The sequence below is a fragment of the Cricetulus griseus genome, chromosome 8 (genome assembly GCF_003668045.3).
Source record: "Cricetulus griseus strain 17A/GY chromosome 8, alternate assembly CriGri-PICRH-1.0, whole genome shotgun sequence".
NCBI classification, from domain to species: domain Eukaryota; kingdom Metazoa; phylum Chordata; class Mammalia; order Rodentia; family Cricetidae; genus Cricetulus; species Cricetulus griseus.
Window position 1 is genome coordinate 14,302,905 of NC_048601.1, and position 17,476 is coordinate 14,320,380.

General features: G+C 43.3%; 1 protein-coding gene across 2 annotated transcripts in view; it reads right to left on the reverse strand.

Annotated features, from left to right (window-relative positions):
* Borcs5 (BLOC-1 related complex subunit 5) overlaps nucleotides 1–13,562 on the reverse strand; it is a 78,870-nt gene extending 65,308 nt beyond the window's left edge. Inside the window, exons 1-2 of one of the 2 annotated variants that reach the window (XM_027429874.2) lie at nucleotides 13,273–13,562; nucleotides 10,096–10,239 (exon numbers count right to left, since the gene is read on the reverse strand). In XM_027429874.2, coding sequence (XP_027285675.1) covers nucleotides 10,096–10,239; nucleotides 13,273–13,330 — 202 coding nt within the window. In that variant the 5' untranslated portion in view covers nucleotides 13,331–13,562. Of the gene's footprint in view, nucleotides 1–10,095; nucleotides 10,240–12,770; nucleotides 12,845–13,272 lie in introns of those variants that run through there. The other variant, XM_035448703.1, reaches the window with a different exon arrangement.
* Nucleotides 13,563–17,476: the final 3,914 nt, after the last annotated feature.

Consider the following 17,476-nt stretch of genomic DNA (forward strand, 5'->3'; position numbering starts at 1 on the left):
TATGTGCTCACTTATAAGTGGACACTAGCTGTTAAGTAAAGGATAACCACCTTACACTCCACAGACCCAGAAAAGCTAAGTAGCAAGGATGGCTCAAGGTGGGAGGGCATGAGTCTCCCTGGAAAGGGGAAAAAGAATAGATTTTGCAGGAGGACTGGAAGTGGGTGGGGATGGGAACAGGAGAAATCAAATGGGGGGAGTGGAGGTAGAGAGTTCTGGGAGAGACAACTGGAACTGGGCGGCATTTTGAGTGTGAAGTATAAAACTAGTGCAATGGAAACTTCCTGGAATCTATAAGGAGACCCTAGCAAAGACTCCTAATAATGGGGATATTGAGCCTGAAGTGGCAATCTTCTGTAACTAGGCAAGGCCTCCAGTGGAGGGATTGGGACACCAACCCAGCCACAAAACCTTCGACCTACAATTTGCCTGCCTATAAGATGTGCTGGGGAAAAGGTGGCACAGAACTTGTGAGAATGGCCAACCAATGACTGGTCCAACTTAAGACCCATGCCATGGGAGGAGCCCACACCTAACACTGCCTAGAGAGTCAAGAACTAAAGGCTAGATATCCCAGGGAGACCTAGAATAGAACCAAATACAATTGGGAGGGTCAATTAAATTATTCTTAATGGTATTCTGCTATACTTGTAGGCCACAACCTAATACAATTGTCATCAGAGAGGCTTCATCCAGCAACTGATGGGAACAGATGCAGAGACCCACAGCCAAACATTGGGCGGAGCTTGGGGAATCCCTCAGAGGAGGATGAAGGATTGTACGAGCCAGAGGGGTCAAGGACACCACAAGAACCCAGCCCACAGAATCAACTAATCAGGGCTCATAGGGGCTCATAGACAGTAAAGTGACAATCAAGTAGTCTGTATGGCTCTGACCACATATGTTATGGTTGTGTAGCTTGTTCTTGTGGGACTCCTAAAAGTGGGAGCAGGGACTATCTCGGACTCTTTTGTCTGCTTTTGGGACCCCCCCTTCTTCCCTGAGTAGCCTCATGCATCATGCAGCCTTGACATAAGGGCTTGAGTCTAGTCTTATTGTAGCTTGTTATGTCATGTTTGGTTAATACACCTGAGAGGTCTGTTCTTTTCTGAAAGGCAATGGAGGAGAAGCAGCAGACCTGGGGTGGGGGTGCTGGGAGGAGAGGAGGGACGGGAAACTGTGGGTGGGATGTAAGAGAAGAATAAATAAATAAATGGTAATTTAAAAAATGTCTAGTCATGCTAAGAAGCTAAGGAAGAGGACTTATAGTCAAGAGGATATTTGACCAATAAAAAACACAATCCAGAAAAAAATGAATGAGAAAAAGTAAATATAAATGCACTCAGGTTTTCACAACAAAGATAGTATGATAAGCAAACAGAATCTGACTTAAAAATACTTTGGAACCAGGGCTATGAGTTGTCACACCCTAATATCTACCTCATCTATGAACTGTTAGAGTAGGTGAAGGGGACAAACCTACAGATCCAAAACAGTAGGATCTACATGACACAAGACAACAACAGGATATCCAAGAGGAGTCCCAGTGAGAGTGTAGCAGAAGCCAGAGGCCTCGAGCCAGCCCAATGACTCCTGGCAATGAACAACAAGATGACTAGACTAAAGGGTAAACTGTGTGACTGAACTACAGCTTCCATGACAAGACCCTTCTCTCCTCCCCGCCCCCCCACTCTCCCCCATCTATCTATCTATCTATCTATCTGTCTGTCTGTCTGTCTGTCTCTCTCTCTCTCTCTCTCTCTCTCTCTCATTTAGGGTTAGGGGCAGGGCAGCACAATACTGTTCTAGAAACTAAGGATATGTTCAAGGAAAAGCAGGAATTCATCAAAGGGACAGGAAATGTTAGACTAAAAGTGTACAGCCGAACACACTTGGAACACCTGAAGAGTGAAAATAATGACTTTATTTGAAAAAAAAAAAAACCACCAAAACCACAGAAACAAAAGTAGGAGTCCACTGTTCTACACTTATTTAAATAAATGAAAAAAATAAATAAATGGGAGCAGAAAGCTCTTCCTTATAGTAGAATGCAAGCTGGGATAATGCATAGGAAAGACATTGTGCAACCATGACAGCATAGCTAATTCCAATGAAAAACCCCAAGCTGGGTGTGGTGGCACACACCCCCACACTAAGCCTAGGCACTTGGGAGGTGGAGACAGAAGGACCATGAATCCAAGGCCGGCACTGGTTTTATGGTAAGTTAGAGGCCAGCCTGGACTACATGAGACTCTATCTCAAAAAGAGAACAAAGAAACAAAAGTAAGAAAAGTAAATACATCAGCAGATTTCATAAGTGGTTAAAAAAAAAAAAGTGTGGGTTGGAAGATGAGAGTCACAGTCTTGCTGGATGTGTTCAAATGTAGTGAGGAGTTTTTGTACTCATTTTTAAAGGATTTTATAAAAACCTGGATAAAAATGACATTTTTCAGCTGACCTGCACTGCAAGATACACTAGAATTTTTAGACTAAAAAGAAAATGAAATCAGCTTGGCATGGTGGTTGATGCCAGAGGCAAGAGAGCTGTCTCAAGTAAGGCCAACTTGAACTACAGAACAAGACGCTGTTAAAAAATAAACAAGCAAAAATAGGAAAAAGCTAAAATATTTGATTGATCTAAGAAGGTCAGAGAAAACATATGAAGGAACAAAAGCACCAGGCACAAATGAAAACTAAACTAAATGGTAGATTTAAAGTTCAATAGTCAGGTCACATCTTACATGATTAAAAAGCAGTCTGTCTGACCCAACACAAGAGCAGCAATCTAACACTGAGATGGTTGTCTGTAAAATACATACTTTCAACATAAAGGTAGAAATAGATTAAAAGTGAAAGAATGGAAAGAGGCTATACAAGTATAAGAATTAAGTAAAGAATGCTGAGCAAGGGGGCTGAAGAGATGGCTTAGAGGTTAAGAGCATTGACTGCTCTTCCAGAGGTCCTGAGTTCAATTCCCAGCAACCACATGGTGGCTTACAACCTTCTAAAGTGAGATATGGTGCCCTCTTCTGGCAAGCTGACATACGTGCAGGCAGAACACTGTGTGCATAATAAATATATCTTAAAAAAAGAAAGAAAGCTGGGCAAAACAGACTACATGATGGGGCAACAGCACACACAGAAACTTCATAATGACAAAAAGGCCAATATGCAACCATTACTGATCCTAATAATAGACTCCCAAATTACACAAGGCAAAAATCTGGCAAAAAAAAAAAAAAAAGGCATATTGGAAACCATAGCTGAGTACTTTGTACTTCTCTTTTAGTAAATGATGACATTAAATAAATCAGAAAAGATATATACAACGTGAACACTACTAACTATGCTTTGACCTCACTGGCACTTAGAGAACTTGACATGCAACATTTATAGAAACCTTTCTCTTCAAGAAATGTATATTATCACCTGATTTAAAAAGAAAGAAAAGTTCTCTGTGAGTTCAAGTCCAGCCTGTTCTACAGGGCAAGTTCCAGGACAGTCAGAGCTACTTAGTGTGACTGTCTAGAAAAACAAAACAAAACAAAACAAAAAATAGTCTCAAGGAACTGGGGAGACAGGCCAGTCAGTAAAGGACTTGCTTCACAAGCATGAGGACATGAATTGCATGCCCAGAACACATACTAAAAACAAAAACTAACAAAAAGGAAAACCAACCAAGAGTGATGGTGAGCACTAATGAAGTGGAGAGAGGCAGATCTTGGGAGCTCACCAGCCAGCCAGCTGACACTTGGTGAATTCCAAGATGGTGACAGTCTTGGTCTCAAAAGAAGGAGGACAGGGGCTAAAGAGATGGCTGAGCAGTTAGCAGTGTCTGCTGCTCTTCTAGAGAACCCAAGTTCAGTTCCCAGCACCTACACTGGGCAGCTAACAAATTCCTGTAACACCAGCTCCTGTGTATCCAATGTCCACTTATGGCCTCTGACAGCACCAATATCACAATATGACACCACACACACACACACACACACACACACACACACACACACACACACACACACACAAATAAAAATAACTAAAAAAAAGTGGGCAGTATCAGAGGAATGACACCAACATGGCTCTGTAACCTCTAAATACACATACACATAAATTCATAAGCACACAAATTTAAGGAAAAAATTGTGTTATTCTGGCTGGGGGTGTAGCTCAGTAATAGAGTGCTTACTTACCTAGATTGTGCAAGGCCCTGAGCTCTACCCTCAGCACCAGGGGGTGGGTGGGGCTTTCTATGTTTATTGAATGAAGTGAATAAATATATAGCTACATAGGCAGAAGCTAGACATACTGAATTTAAAGGAACAGTACATAGTCCTGGAGAGATGAGTCCCTTGGTGCACACACATACATTTAGGCTGTCCCGGTTTGCTTTCTATTGCTAAACACCATAACCAAATGCAACTTGGGAGGAAAGTGTGTATCTCAGCTCACAGCTCACACCCATCACTAAGGGAGGGCAGATTCCACATGGTGAGGAGAGAACTGACTCCCGCAAGTTGTCCTCTGACTTCCACTCACATGCTGTAGCATGTGTGTGCCCTGTACACATACACACATTAAAATAATAAGAACTTCAAGAATGGCAAAAGCAGGAGGATAAAGGGACAGCATATGATGGCCGTTTAGTAAGAAGGTTTGGCAGCACAGATTTAAACAACAGAGCAAAGCATGGTAATTAGGAGGGACAATGGAATCTAAACAAAGTAATTTTGAAAGATCCGTTCTGTATATATCTGAACAAGACAAGAGCGCGTTACACTAAGCCAGATAGTAAAGGAAAAGAAATGCAGGAGCAAAGTAAATGTGTGCAGGGTGTTGCAATAGAAGCCGGCCATCTTCTCTGCAGTGCGATGGAAAGAAACAAGGAAGAATGCAGGCCCACACGTGGGCTTGCTAGCAAGAGCAAAACACTGATGCTGCTCTGAAGATGGCTTCACCTTCCCAGTCAATCTAAGCAACTCTTCACCTGGTATTTCCTCTCACTCATTTAGGCTGGGTCTTTTTTGTGAATAATTCATGTTGAAAAGCTTAACCCAACAGCTAATAAACACATAAATCTGCAAGGTAATCAGGAGTAAGCTACCAACTTTTCCAACATGGTGTTTGAGAGAAATTGTATTTAAGATCAATCTGTGCTTGCAGAATACTTTAATTCAGAGAAGACTGCAGCTCTGATTAATATCAATTCTCTGGTGGGATTGGGATGCATGATGTGAAAGACACAAGAATAAATAAAAAAGAAAGTTAAAAAAAAGATCCATTCTCTCAGCTTATCTTTTGGTACACCATTTTCCAATTCAGTGATGTCTGGAAGCTGGTAGAGACAGCTGTCTGATGAATTCTGATTCTGAATGACAGAGGAACGACTGGGAAGAGGAATAAATAGTACATGGTAGAGAAACTGATCAGAAGAAATCTCATAGCCAGGTGGTGGTGCATGTCTTTAATCTCAGCAATTGGGAGGCAGGGGTAGATGGATCTCAGTGAGTTCCAGGAGAGCCAGGACTGTTACACAGAAAAACCCTGTCTCAAAAAAAAAAAAAACAAAAAAAAAAAAGAAAGAAAGAAGGGAGGGAGGGAGGGAGAGAGGGAGGGAAGAAGGAAGGAAGGAAGGAAGGAAGGAAGGAAGGAAGGAAGGAAGGAAGGAAGGAAGTCTTACTTCCTCTTGTTCTTTCTTACCCTTTCCCTGGCCTCATTCTTCCCCCAGCTACATAGAGTTAGTTCTCAGGGTTGCAAGGGTCTGAGACCCTTCACTGCTGTTCTATGTGATTTAGCTCCACCAAGAAAAGACCAAAAAGCTGGCTTTGTTTCTTTTGTTTTGTTTTCCTTTTCTTTGTATTTTCTGCCCAGGCTTGCCACAGCTATCTGTCTGTACCTCTGCCTCCTGGCGTCAGGACTACAGGCATGCACCCCTCACCCAGCTCCAAGCTCTTTAATAATCAGGGCCCATTTCACATGCCTTCTGTTCTTAACACCCACTCTCAAAACACCCAACAAAGCTGCTTAGTGTCACTTAAGCATTTGCGTTGTATAAGCTGGACCTTTCTGGCTGGTAACAAGAACAGTCCTTTCTTAGGCTGTAAGACAACTCCTTATGTTATATCCAAGGTCACCAACAAAAATGGCAGGTCAGTCACAAACAATGTTGCATGTGTGTATATGCATCTATTCATCCACCAAAAGTGAATAGGATATTTTTGTAACTTTGACATAAAAACAATATTGCGTTTCTCTTGTGAATGTTTCATTTCTATAGAACGATATAGAATAGAGTCAGCTTCATTAAAAAAAATGAGTGGTTGAATTTTAAGTAAGAAATGTGTAGGGCTTATTTACCTCATTGGAATCTTAGTTACGTACATGAAATCAACAATCTGTTCTGTGTTCTGTCATAGCCGCATTACTACTTTCTAGTTTTCTTCCATTTCCTAGTGTTTTACATATGAAAATAAATTGCTAACTCAGAGGTTGTTATGAAAAAACTAGAAATTCTTTGACTTGAAAAATGAGAGGAACGGATACTTGTATTATAAAGCATAAATTATACCCTGGTATATTTATGCAAAAGAGTTAAAAACCAAAGAATCTGCTTGCTTATTAAAATGCAAACATTACCTCAGTCATACAAATAGCCCCAAACTCGCCCAGTCTCTGCCTCTGCAGATCACCCACCGGCACCAGATTACCTCAGACGGCATTATGGAACAATAGTGAACTCTGTAATGGTTGAATATATTGTTTTGAAAGAATAAACTGTCATTAACTTGAATAAAAGCTTTCTGAAATCAAACCTGGGGGGTATAGCCTTCACTGGGTGGCCTTTTTTTTTTTTTTTTTTTAACTACTTTAAGAAATTGCCTCACCCTGAAAGCAAGCAAGGGGGGACAAAGAGATGGAAGTATAAAGGCGACAGTCCTACAACGGCCCAGCAGGCAGGGGCCAGAGCTTTAAACTACAAAGCAGAACAATGTCAAAGCATGAAACGCTGCCACAAATTTGGCACCTAAAATCCAAACAAGCTCACACACACACAACCTCCCTAGGATCGCTGTGATTCATATAACAAGTTCTGTTACAATGGGAACAGGTCCTGCTCTATGGCCGGCATGTCCCGATGCCATCTGAAGACAGGCTATTGACACAGCCAGTGATGTTAATAAGGTCAGGAACTGAAGGTGAAACCCAGTGTTTTAATCTATAAAGTAGAAAACAAAACAGCTCTCGTGGAGAAGTACTGAGGGGAGTTGGACACTTATCATTAGTCTACTCAATTTTCCTGTCTGCCTGTCCCTTCCAATCACAATCCAAAGGATTTCTTGTTCACAGATGACACACAAGCATCTGTAAACACTCACTGCCTTTTGTTTGGCCTGTGGTCTGAGCAGAGTCACACACTGCCATTTCTCACCAAGTGAGCTCTCTGTCTTCCTTAGCCAAACCCAGAGAAGCACTCAGAGTAACTGCCCCTCAGCAGCTGTCCTCTCCTCTATACCTACTCTCAGTGTAGTTAGACGGTGGCAAAACCCTGATTACAGCCTCGTTACTAGGGTAACCAAGTCCAGGTGCATCACTTTGCATGGCACTCACTTATATCATACTCGTCACTCACGGGCAAGGTGGATGAGCTTAACTCATGTTAGCTTCCCTTAGCGCCAAGTCTTCTAGACATTTTCCCTACTAGTCAGTTTATTCTCATATGAATCATTGAAGATAATGAAACAACTAATCCCAGAAAACTATTAAGTATTTCTCAAATTCTGGTTTGCTTTTAGCTTTTCCCCAATGAGAGAAAGAAAAGACTAAGTCACAGACCAACCGGTGAAGGACTAGAAGACTTTGGGGAGTGAGGGGATGGGGATGACAGGAAGAAGTCATGTGAAAACTGACTGTGGGCAGTACTCCATGCAGATCCAGGAGAGTGGAGAGAAGAATATCAATATCCAGCTGTTATGTTTCTGAAGATTGGACACATATATGTGAAAGTAGAAATTTCATTACTGTTGGCTTCTTTGGAGAATCTCCTTACTCCTCAAAATAAGGGAAATGAATGAGAAGTGGGTAAGTGCCAGAATATAATATGTTCTTTTATAGAGTGGAGGGTTTATCAAAGTCTAGTCTGGTAGCCAGCAGAGGGGAGAGTGGAAGCGTAAATGGGCTCATCTGTAAAGCGGATGAGTTGCTAGGAAAATACAATATATAGATCACCTGGATGTGCTATGTGTTTCTGTTAGGCACAGCATGGAATGGTGTAACTAGTGTAGGACTTGACATCGGTGAAGACATTTCAAGTGCAATCTCTATCTGCCAGATGTCTGATCTTGCACAAATCACTTAAATAAATTCAATGACGCAAGAATTACAAAGAACGGTATGTGCATATATGTGGAGCCAGGGTACATTTTGATATGAATAACTATATAAGATGCTTTAGTACAGTCTATTCTACCAGCTTACTCTTGTCTGGGTGTTTGTCACCTCTCAAGTTCATATTGAAACTTACTCCCCACAAATCATAGGTTAAGGGGATTTGGAGGTGGGACCTTTGGAAGGGAACCAGGATAGGATGTGGTGGTCATGAAGGTGGAGCCTTATGACTGCATGAATGGCTCTATTTGAAGAGAAAGAGAGATCAAGTTAGCAAGCAGCTTGCTCTGCCTTGTGAAGTGATATCCTCCTCCTTCATGTCATGACCCAGCAGAGAGGCTCTCAGCAGATGCCAAGAGGACACCAGAGCCATGGTCTTCATTGTGAAGTGTAAGGTAAATTAACCTCCTTTCTTTATAAATTTCTCCATCTGTGGTATTGTTATCAAAAAATGAAGAAAGATGCAGGTTGAGTAAACCACAGCCTTAGTTATGTTCATTATTGTTTAGGTTTTGTTTTGGGTGTTTTTGTGAGGAGTAGAGGCAAGGAATCAGAGGAACTCATACAGCAGAAGCAACGTTCAGTTTACAGAAAATCATTTCCAGCTAATAGAGATTTAGCTCAGTCAGTGAAGTGTTCCTCATGCAAGCATGAGAACCTGAGTTTGATCCCCAGAAGCTGCATAAAAAAATGGGAAGTGGTAGCAGACACTCATAGCCCCAGCTCTGTGTATGTGGAGATGGCCAGATCCCTGATGCCAGTTGGCCTACCCTAATTGATAAGCCCCAGGTCCCAGTGAGAGACCCTGTTTCAAAAAACAAGGTGAATAGCTCCTGAGAACAACACTGGAGGTTGACCTATGGCTTCCAAACATGTACACACGCAACACACACAAACACACAAACACACACACAAGATCAAGAAAATAAGCTCCATTTCATGGAGATACAAAAACAATAAAGTTATGGTCTTTGAAGAAAGCATCTTGAAATATGCTGATCAGGTAGGTAATCTCTCCTCTCATAAGCATACTTTTCTCTCATGCAAAACAGTTGCCAGAATTAATTACCATTACATTAATGGTGATAGAACTTTTCTCTGAGTCTGATCTAGTCAACACATACCACTGTCTAGATCACAAATAACGAAAATCCTTTCATGGAAATATAATGGAGATGGACCACCTTCAGTAACATCAATTTATTCATTAATTTACTTGATCCTTATGTTATATCAGGTTCTATCACAGGTGCTGGGATTCAATGGTGGAAAGAAACAGAAAGTTTCTGTCATCATGGAGCTCAAATTGCAACAGAAAAATACAGACCATAAACCAACAGGGCTGGCTCAATGGGTGAAGGTGCCAAACCTGATAACCTGACCTTAATCCCAGTACCCACATGATGGCAAGAAAGAACACACTCCCAAACACTGTCCTTTGACCTCCACATGCACACACATACACAACAAACAGATAAGTGCAAAAAATGTTTTCTATTTACAGTAGGTCAAAGGTGGTTAAGTGCTACAGGAAAAAAAAAAAAAAAAAAGCAGGGAAAGAGATCCAATCAAGGAAGACTTCTCTGAGATGTCAATTAAAGAGAGACCTAAAAAAGGTAAAAGAGTAAGACACACAGATATGTGGGGAAAGAGTAGTAGGGCCATATATCACCCTCCCCAGCAAGTCCAGATCACACAAAGTATAACTCTCACCTTTTAAAAGAGGCTGGAAGGTTGGAATCTCTTGCAGCTTGATGACATCAGGGTCATTGCTGACATTCCTGGAGGCCTGAGAGCCCTGAGCCACGACCACTATGTCATCCATCTTGGCCCGATGTTTAGCTGGAGATGGAGTCACTGCAAATCAAGTGACATGGATCAGGAACTGCATGCTGGAGAGCTACCACTGCCCATCAACAGTCACTAGAAAGTAGTTCACAACACAGAGACTTTTCCAATCTTAACATATGTGCTTCTCATGAAAGCCGTCCTTATTTAAAACGATACACTTCTTCCAAGAGTGGTAATGCCTACTTTTTGTCTTTGAAACGTTGAAGTGGATTAAAGTCTAAAAACAAACAAACAAAAACTATAAAGAAATGCTGGTATGGTGGTAAACACCTTTAATCCCAGCAGAGGCAAAGGCAAACAAATCTCTGGGAGTTCAAGGCCAGCCTGGCCTACATAGTGAATCCAGGACAGCCCGAGTAACATAGTAATACCTTGTCTCAAAATATATAAATAAATGCATACATACATAAAACTAAACAACAAAAGACTATGAGGGGATATAATTCAGCTGCTCATAAAACTGGATGTGATGGCTCACATCTCCATACTGAAGTTAAAGACAGGAAGATAAAAATTCAAGACCAGAGGCTAAAGATATGGCTCACAGGTTAAGAGCACCGGTTGCTCTTCAGAAGACACTGGTTCAAGTCCCAGCAGCACCCACATGTTGGTTTAAAACTATTTGCAGCCTGGTGATGGTGGTGAATGCCTTTAATCCCAGCACTTAGGAGGCAGAGGCAGGCAAATCTTTGTTGAGTTTGAGGCCAGACTGGTCTACAAAGCTAGACAGAGAAACCCTGTCTCCAAAAAAAAAAAAAAAAAAAAAAACTCTAGTTCTAGTGAATCCAGTGCCCTCTTATGGCCTCCTCAGATACTACATGCATGTGCATAAACATGCATGCAGGCAAAACACCTATAAATATGATAAAATAACGTACAGCATTGGGAGCATAGATCAGCTTAGACTACATGAAACACTATCTCAAAGGAAGAAAAAGAATATTTTTATATAGCAAAATGTCATTATTTTGTAGTGAGGGGGGGCGTAGGTAAATCATAGGGAATTTCTATTTTCTTTCTTTTTGGTAGTGCAAGGGATTGTAACCAGAGCCTCTTGAATACTAGGCAAGTGCCCCACCACTGAGGTATGGCCCTAGCCCAGGACTTCCATTTCCTAATATATATATCAAAAGTCTCAAACATATAGAAACATATAACATGTATGAAATTCTTGCATAACCAAGCATTTTATTATTTAATACACAAATGCATAGCCAGATTTTTTTAAATGCCTCCTTTTTTGATATATGTCCACAGTTTATAAATGAAGAAATAAAACTGTCTGGGACTTGCCCAAGGCCAACAGCCCTAGAAATAGAGTCAGGAAAGGCACTGAAGGTCTCTGGGTCCTTGGTACAAGGACTCTTGGTGACACAGAATGCAACGCTGTCTCTCTAACCTACCAAAGCCAGGTGTGCTCAACAGAGCCAGCTGTGCCCAAAACCTTCGGTTTCAAACCCAAATTATAAGTCTATTCCTAAGGCTCCAGTGAGCCTTAGTGCAGCATTAGGGAAAAAAGAACAGAACAATCAACATTCAGAAAATTGGAGGTCTTCTGGGGCATGTCAACTTGAAGTTCCTTGGGAGGAAAGAGGGTCAGTCCTCCAAGGATCCCCTAGAACAAGACATCTCATTCAAATATTTTCCTGGTTGGAAGAAGAATGAATCCTTATGGTATCTTATACTGGAAGGTTCTAGTAGGCAATAGGTATACTCAGGCTCATCAGTCCGCTCTGAGGATAGACACCACAGAACTACTCTGCCTTCTGGAAACTAGCCTCTCCTGATGCTTGTCCTGGGGGAGGGCACGAGTATCTCTGCTACTTTTATTGCTTTTCAGTAGTAGTTTATCCTGGCTTGGTAATTTATCTAACATTTTACAAAAGCAGTACCAAAACATCTTCCCTGGTACAAATTACATGATTCCTCTTTTCCCCAGACACCAAAGAGGACTTAGTCCATCTCTATTATTTTATGCATAAAGTGGGTAAAGATGTCTGTAAAAATGGGCATGCTATAAATACTACACATAAACATGTGTAAAGCACCTGGCACAGAGAGTATGCAAATTCTCTCAGAAATAAGCCTAGGCTGTTGGTTTCCGGATGAGCAACAGTGCTAAAGGACACCACATTCCTTCCACTAAACTATGCTTCTGGCCGGGCATAGAGGCAAGGGAGTAAGAAATGGCCATTATTGCCATGTTATAAAAAATGGGTCTTGCAAGGAAACAAACCATGGCAAAGCTAGTAGATGCAAGTTGCCAGTCAGCAGGTCTTGAGGGCACTGTCTCGGAGGAATGCCCACCAGCCTGAGTCATCCCCTACATCTGCAGCTTCCACATTTATGAGTGGCAAATGTTAGTTACCAAGTAGAGAGCCATTATGAAGAGTCTTACTAGGTCGGAGGTCTTAATTAACAAGGCTTAGCAACCCCTGAGCTTACCTAGTGCAGTCTCAGAGGTTACCTAAGTGAGTGGTTAAAACAAATTTAAAACAAACAAACAAACAAAAAAAGACTAAATGGTTTTCAATTACCAGCTGTTTTTATTGAGCACTCGCTACAGGTCTGGATCTAGCGCAACACCTTTCCAATTCCTACCTCACACGCTTAGGGAACTCTAAAAAAAGTGGACAACAGAAGATACACCAGAACCTGCCTGCCAATTGGCCAACTTATTAAAAAAACAAAACAAAACAAACTGAGTGAAAAAAAGCAGTTTCTGGGAACATGTGCACCCAAACATTGAAGGTGACCGCCCAGCGCTCACAGGTCCCTTCTGAGGAGGAACCTCGGACACCTGGTTTTATCAGAGAGCCTGAACTTGGAGGTCCTGGGTGTTATCCATCCACAGGGAGCCAAGTGCCGAGTCGGGGAACCGATCTTTCACAATGAGAGAGAGAAGGGGGAGCTGAGCGAGCCGGTTTAGGGGAGCAGGGTGGGGAGGGAGGCCACGCCTTTTCTGTGTGAGCTGTGTGAGGGCTCACGGTGGGCCGGCCGGCTCCGCCAGCAGCGCCCGGGCGGGAGTGAGGCACCGACCTGAGGCGTTCAGATCGCCGGGGCGGCTCTCGGCCTCCGCGCTCTGCTCGCTGCCCATGGCGCCGCAGCGGGGCCGGGGCCGGGGCCGGGGCGGGCGGGGAGGCCGCGCTGGGCCACAGGCACGCGGGGAGGCGCGGCACGAAGGCACGCCGCTCGCCTTCCCGAGGGGCGCGCTGACAGGAGGCTCGGGACACCGGCGGGGCCGCGGCGGCGACCGGCGGGCGGCGCTGCTGTCATTCACTGGCTCAGACGCCGCGACTCGCTCCTTCCGGGACGGACGCCCATTGGCCGCACCGGCGACGCGTAGCCGTCAGTTCCGGGTTCGGAGGTCCCGCCCCCAAATCCGAGGGGCGGGGCGGGGCGGGGCGGGCGGGGCGGGGCGACGCGCGCTGAAGGTTGGGGCGGCTCCGTCTTAAAGGGCCAGGCCTCCTGAAGGCCAAAGGTGTCCGGGAGGGTAAAGGAAGCTCTTTCCTACCGACGACATGTTACCTTGGAGATCCACAGGGTTAGCATTGTAACACCGATGATCTTCGAACAGCTTTGCAAGATGGACTGGGTTTTTGTTTTTGACATAGGGCCCGCACATTGTAGCCCCTAGGTGGCCTTGAACTCTGGGCCATCCCCCTGACTCAACCTGGGATGGTAGAGGCGAACCACAGGCACGCACCGCAAAATAGGTCTATCTACCCGCTTTACCGATGGAGAATAAAGATGGTCTGTAGACACCGAATTTCAGTCCTCACTAGGACAGAAGCAAAGCCCTTTTCTAAACTTTGAAAGCAGGGAGTTTAGCATTGGCCTCCCATATAGAAAACTGCCAAGACACTGTAAAGGAAGGAGCTAAAAATGACAGGAAAACCGTTAGGGTATGCTGCTTTACATCTCTTGAACGGGAAGCGAATCTAGGCACTTTTCTGAGGATCTTGATGGTTTTTGACGGGTCCCTATGGAACTACCAATGGCCAGGAAGATGTACAGATAATAGAAAAACGTACAGATAATAGAAAAACGGAAACTGCTTGTGTGAACAAATCAGATAAAGGCGGGTCGTAACCCAACGCCTTCCAGGGCTTCTCTCAACTGCTTCAAGAAATTACAAGCCCCTAGTCTCTGTGGTGTACGCCTGTGTTGCTAAAATTTCTTCCCTAGGAGAGATATAAATACATCTACACCCTCCTACTGTCCCGACTACCACCAAAATTCATTCTGAGGAACCAATGAGTTTATTAGGCTTATTTACAGAACAGTGGGTGAGGAGGAACCATGGGTGACTTAAAAGCAGCCACACCGAAAGTTCAGCACTGGATATACAAGATACTCCCCCAACCCTTAGTGTATAAAGAGTTCTCACCCTTCACTCTCCACCTACATAATCTAGCCCCACACAGAGACAGTCCTCCACCCCCAAGGCCACCTAAAATTAAGGCACAATTGCATACATAATCCTTCTCACCCCCCCCCCCTTTCCTTCCAAGAGGAAAAGTTGCAGTCAGCAAACCCAGCTGGGATTATCTTTGGTGATCAGGCCCGGTGGAATCCTGACAATGGATAAATATAATCCAATCAGGGCCAAACTGGCAGAGAGATTTTTAGCTTTCTCCTGCTGTGGGGCAAACATGCTCTCTGCTTCGTGTCATTTAATTTTCACAACTCTAAGGCCAATAAATATGTAATTTCCAAGTTATCAGGTGGTAAGAGATAGGATTATTTAGGACTATGGTTTCAAAACTGGCTCTTGCTTCAATCCCCTTTACAATGCAATGATGAGAATGCAAATAGATTTTCAAGTTCAGTATTTTGTAGAAAAATGAAGATAGACATAAAATTTACCCAGATATCAGGAATATGAGAGATTGTTTTGCTTTGTTTTGGGTTCGGTGTGCTGTGTGTTCTTGAGTCAGGATCTCTCTCTCTCTCTTTCTCTCTCTCTCTCTCTCTCTCTGATCTAGTACTTGATACACAAGTCCAGGTCAGATGATTCTCCTGTCCCAGCCTCCTGAACGTTGGGATTACAGGTATGTGCTATCATGCCCAGGTCTAGAATGGCGAAGGAAGATGTGTAAGTGCCTTTCTTCTTTCTTCTTTCTTCTTCCCTTTCTCTCCTCTTCCCTCCTCTTCCTTTTCTTCCTCTTCCTCCTCTTCCTCTTCTTTCTCCTCCTCCTTCTTCTAGATTTTATTTTTATTTGGAGCAGAGGATAGGGGTTAAGGTACCCATGGAGACCAGAAGAGAACCTCAGATCTCTGGGAACCAGAGCTACAGCCAGTCTTTAGCTACCCGATATGAGTGCTGAGAACTGAATTCAGGCCCTCTGCAAGAGTGGTACACAATTGTAACCGGGGAGCCATCCATCTCTCCAGTCTTTGAAGTATACACTTTAAATGAGTGGATTTACATGCCTTTAATCCCAGCACTAGGGAGGCAGAGGCAGGCGGATCTCTGTGAGTTTGAGGCCAGCCTGGTCTCCAGATCGAGTGCCAGGATAGGCTCCGAAGCTACACAGAGAAGCCCTGTCTCGAAAAACAAAAAACAAACAAACAAAAAAGAGTGGATTTAATGTAATATGGAATTAGGTATGCCCTCATTTGCTGACTCAACACTTACTGGGAACCTGCCAGGTGCTAGACACATGTTAGAGGTAAGAAGATTCAACAAGACGTAGCTCTTTTATACTTAAGAAACTTGCAGTCCAATGGCAAGAAAATGTAGAGTGTTTGTACAGTAAGTTTTCTCCATCTGTGATTGGTGCCTCTTAGAATCACTTATATGTGAGTAGCAATCTGTGTTACATTTATGAACAGCCTTTGAAAGCTTATAGCACTTTCATATATATGAGTCTTATATCACATCTTATAAGAATTTTTTTTTATTTTCTGTGGTTTTTGTTGTTGTTTGAGACAGGGTCTTGCTTTGTAGCCCAGGTGCACCTTAAACTCACAAAAATTCTCTTACCTCAGCCTTTCAAGTCCTGGGATTACGAGGCTGTGCCATCAAGCCTATCTTAGAAACAGCTCTCTTGATTTTTCAGTAAAGTGATTTATTCTTGATCATACAGAGAAGAGCCTCCTCCAGCCTGGCTCTCCCTACCTATATTACCCAGCACACCCGCCCACCTGCTCTCCCATACAAAAGTCTACTTGGCCTCACTAATGCATCTGAGCAGTCACTAAGTCCCAGAGACCTTGTCTCCTTAATTTCTCCTTTATTTCCATGCCCAGTTCAAGGCCTCATCATTTCTTTCATTTCATGGAAGTCAGAGGCCTCTGACCTCACTTCCTTCAATCTATTCTCCATGTAGCAAGCAGGGAGAATTTTCCAGAATACTAGTATATTCTAGTATCCTTTTTCGTTGATGTACAGGCAACTTTCCTGCCAAATAGGCTGATGCCTGAGTAGTCTGTTTCCTCTCTCCGAATTATTCATTCTTTTTCCTCCTCTTCCTCCTTATCTAGCTAGTTGAGCTTCTCCTTTTTAGATCTAACTTATATACCTCTTCTTGGAAGACCACCCTCTGAGATTCCTTAGTTAGCATCTTCTATCATAATATCTGCCCTTCCGTAGCCATTGATGTACCTATCCCACTCACTGAACTAGAAGCAACTTGAAGTCAGGCCCCATGTCTTATTCTTTGATTTTCTTGCGAGGTACTTAACAGGTATTTTCCTAATCAAACACTTTTTGTGCCTTCATGTAAATGGGAGTCTTAACTCTCAGGGAAGAGGATCAAAAATCTTTTGAGATGCCAGACCCAGAGATACACACTTGTAATGCTGTGGGGATCAGAGGGAGCCCTGAGTTAATGCATTGTTGACATGAGCACAACCATGTGAAGGACCCCAGTGCCTCAGACCCATGGGAGTAGCAAAGCCTTCCTAGGTGAGACTCAATGGGATTGCAAAGGCTTCCTGTGGTCCAAGTTCAAATGCTGTGCATATAGAAACTATTAACCACAGCTTCCTCTCGGATGGCTGCAGTGTAGCACGATTAATAGTTGGTCTTAATAATTAAAACTCAGAGACACATATTGGGGTTAAAGCTGAAGATCAGAGAAGCAAAGCCAGCCACTAGAGCGTTCCCACCTCTACCAATGCTCAGACGAAGGGGCACTCCTGACCTCAGACGACATCTCCAGACTGCACTATTCTCACTAAACCTAGACTGCTCCTGTCTCCTCAAGCCTTATATTCCTCTCTAGTGCTGGGATTA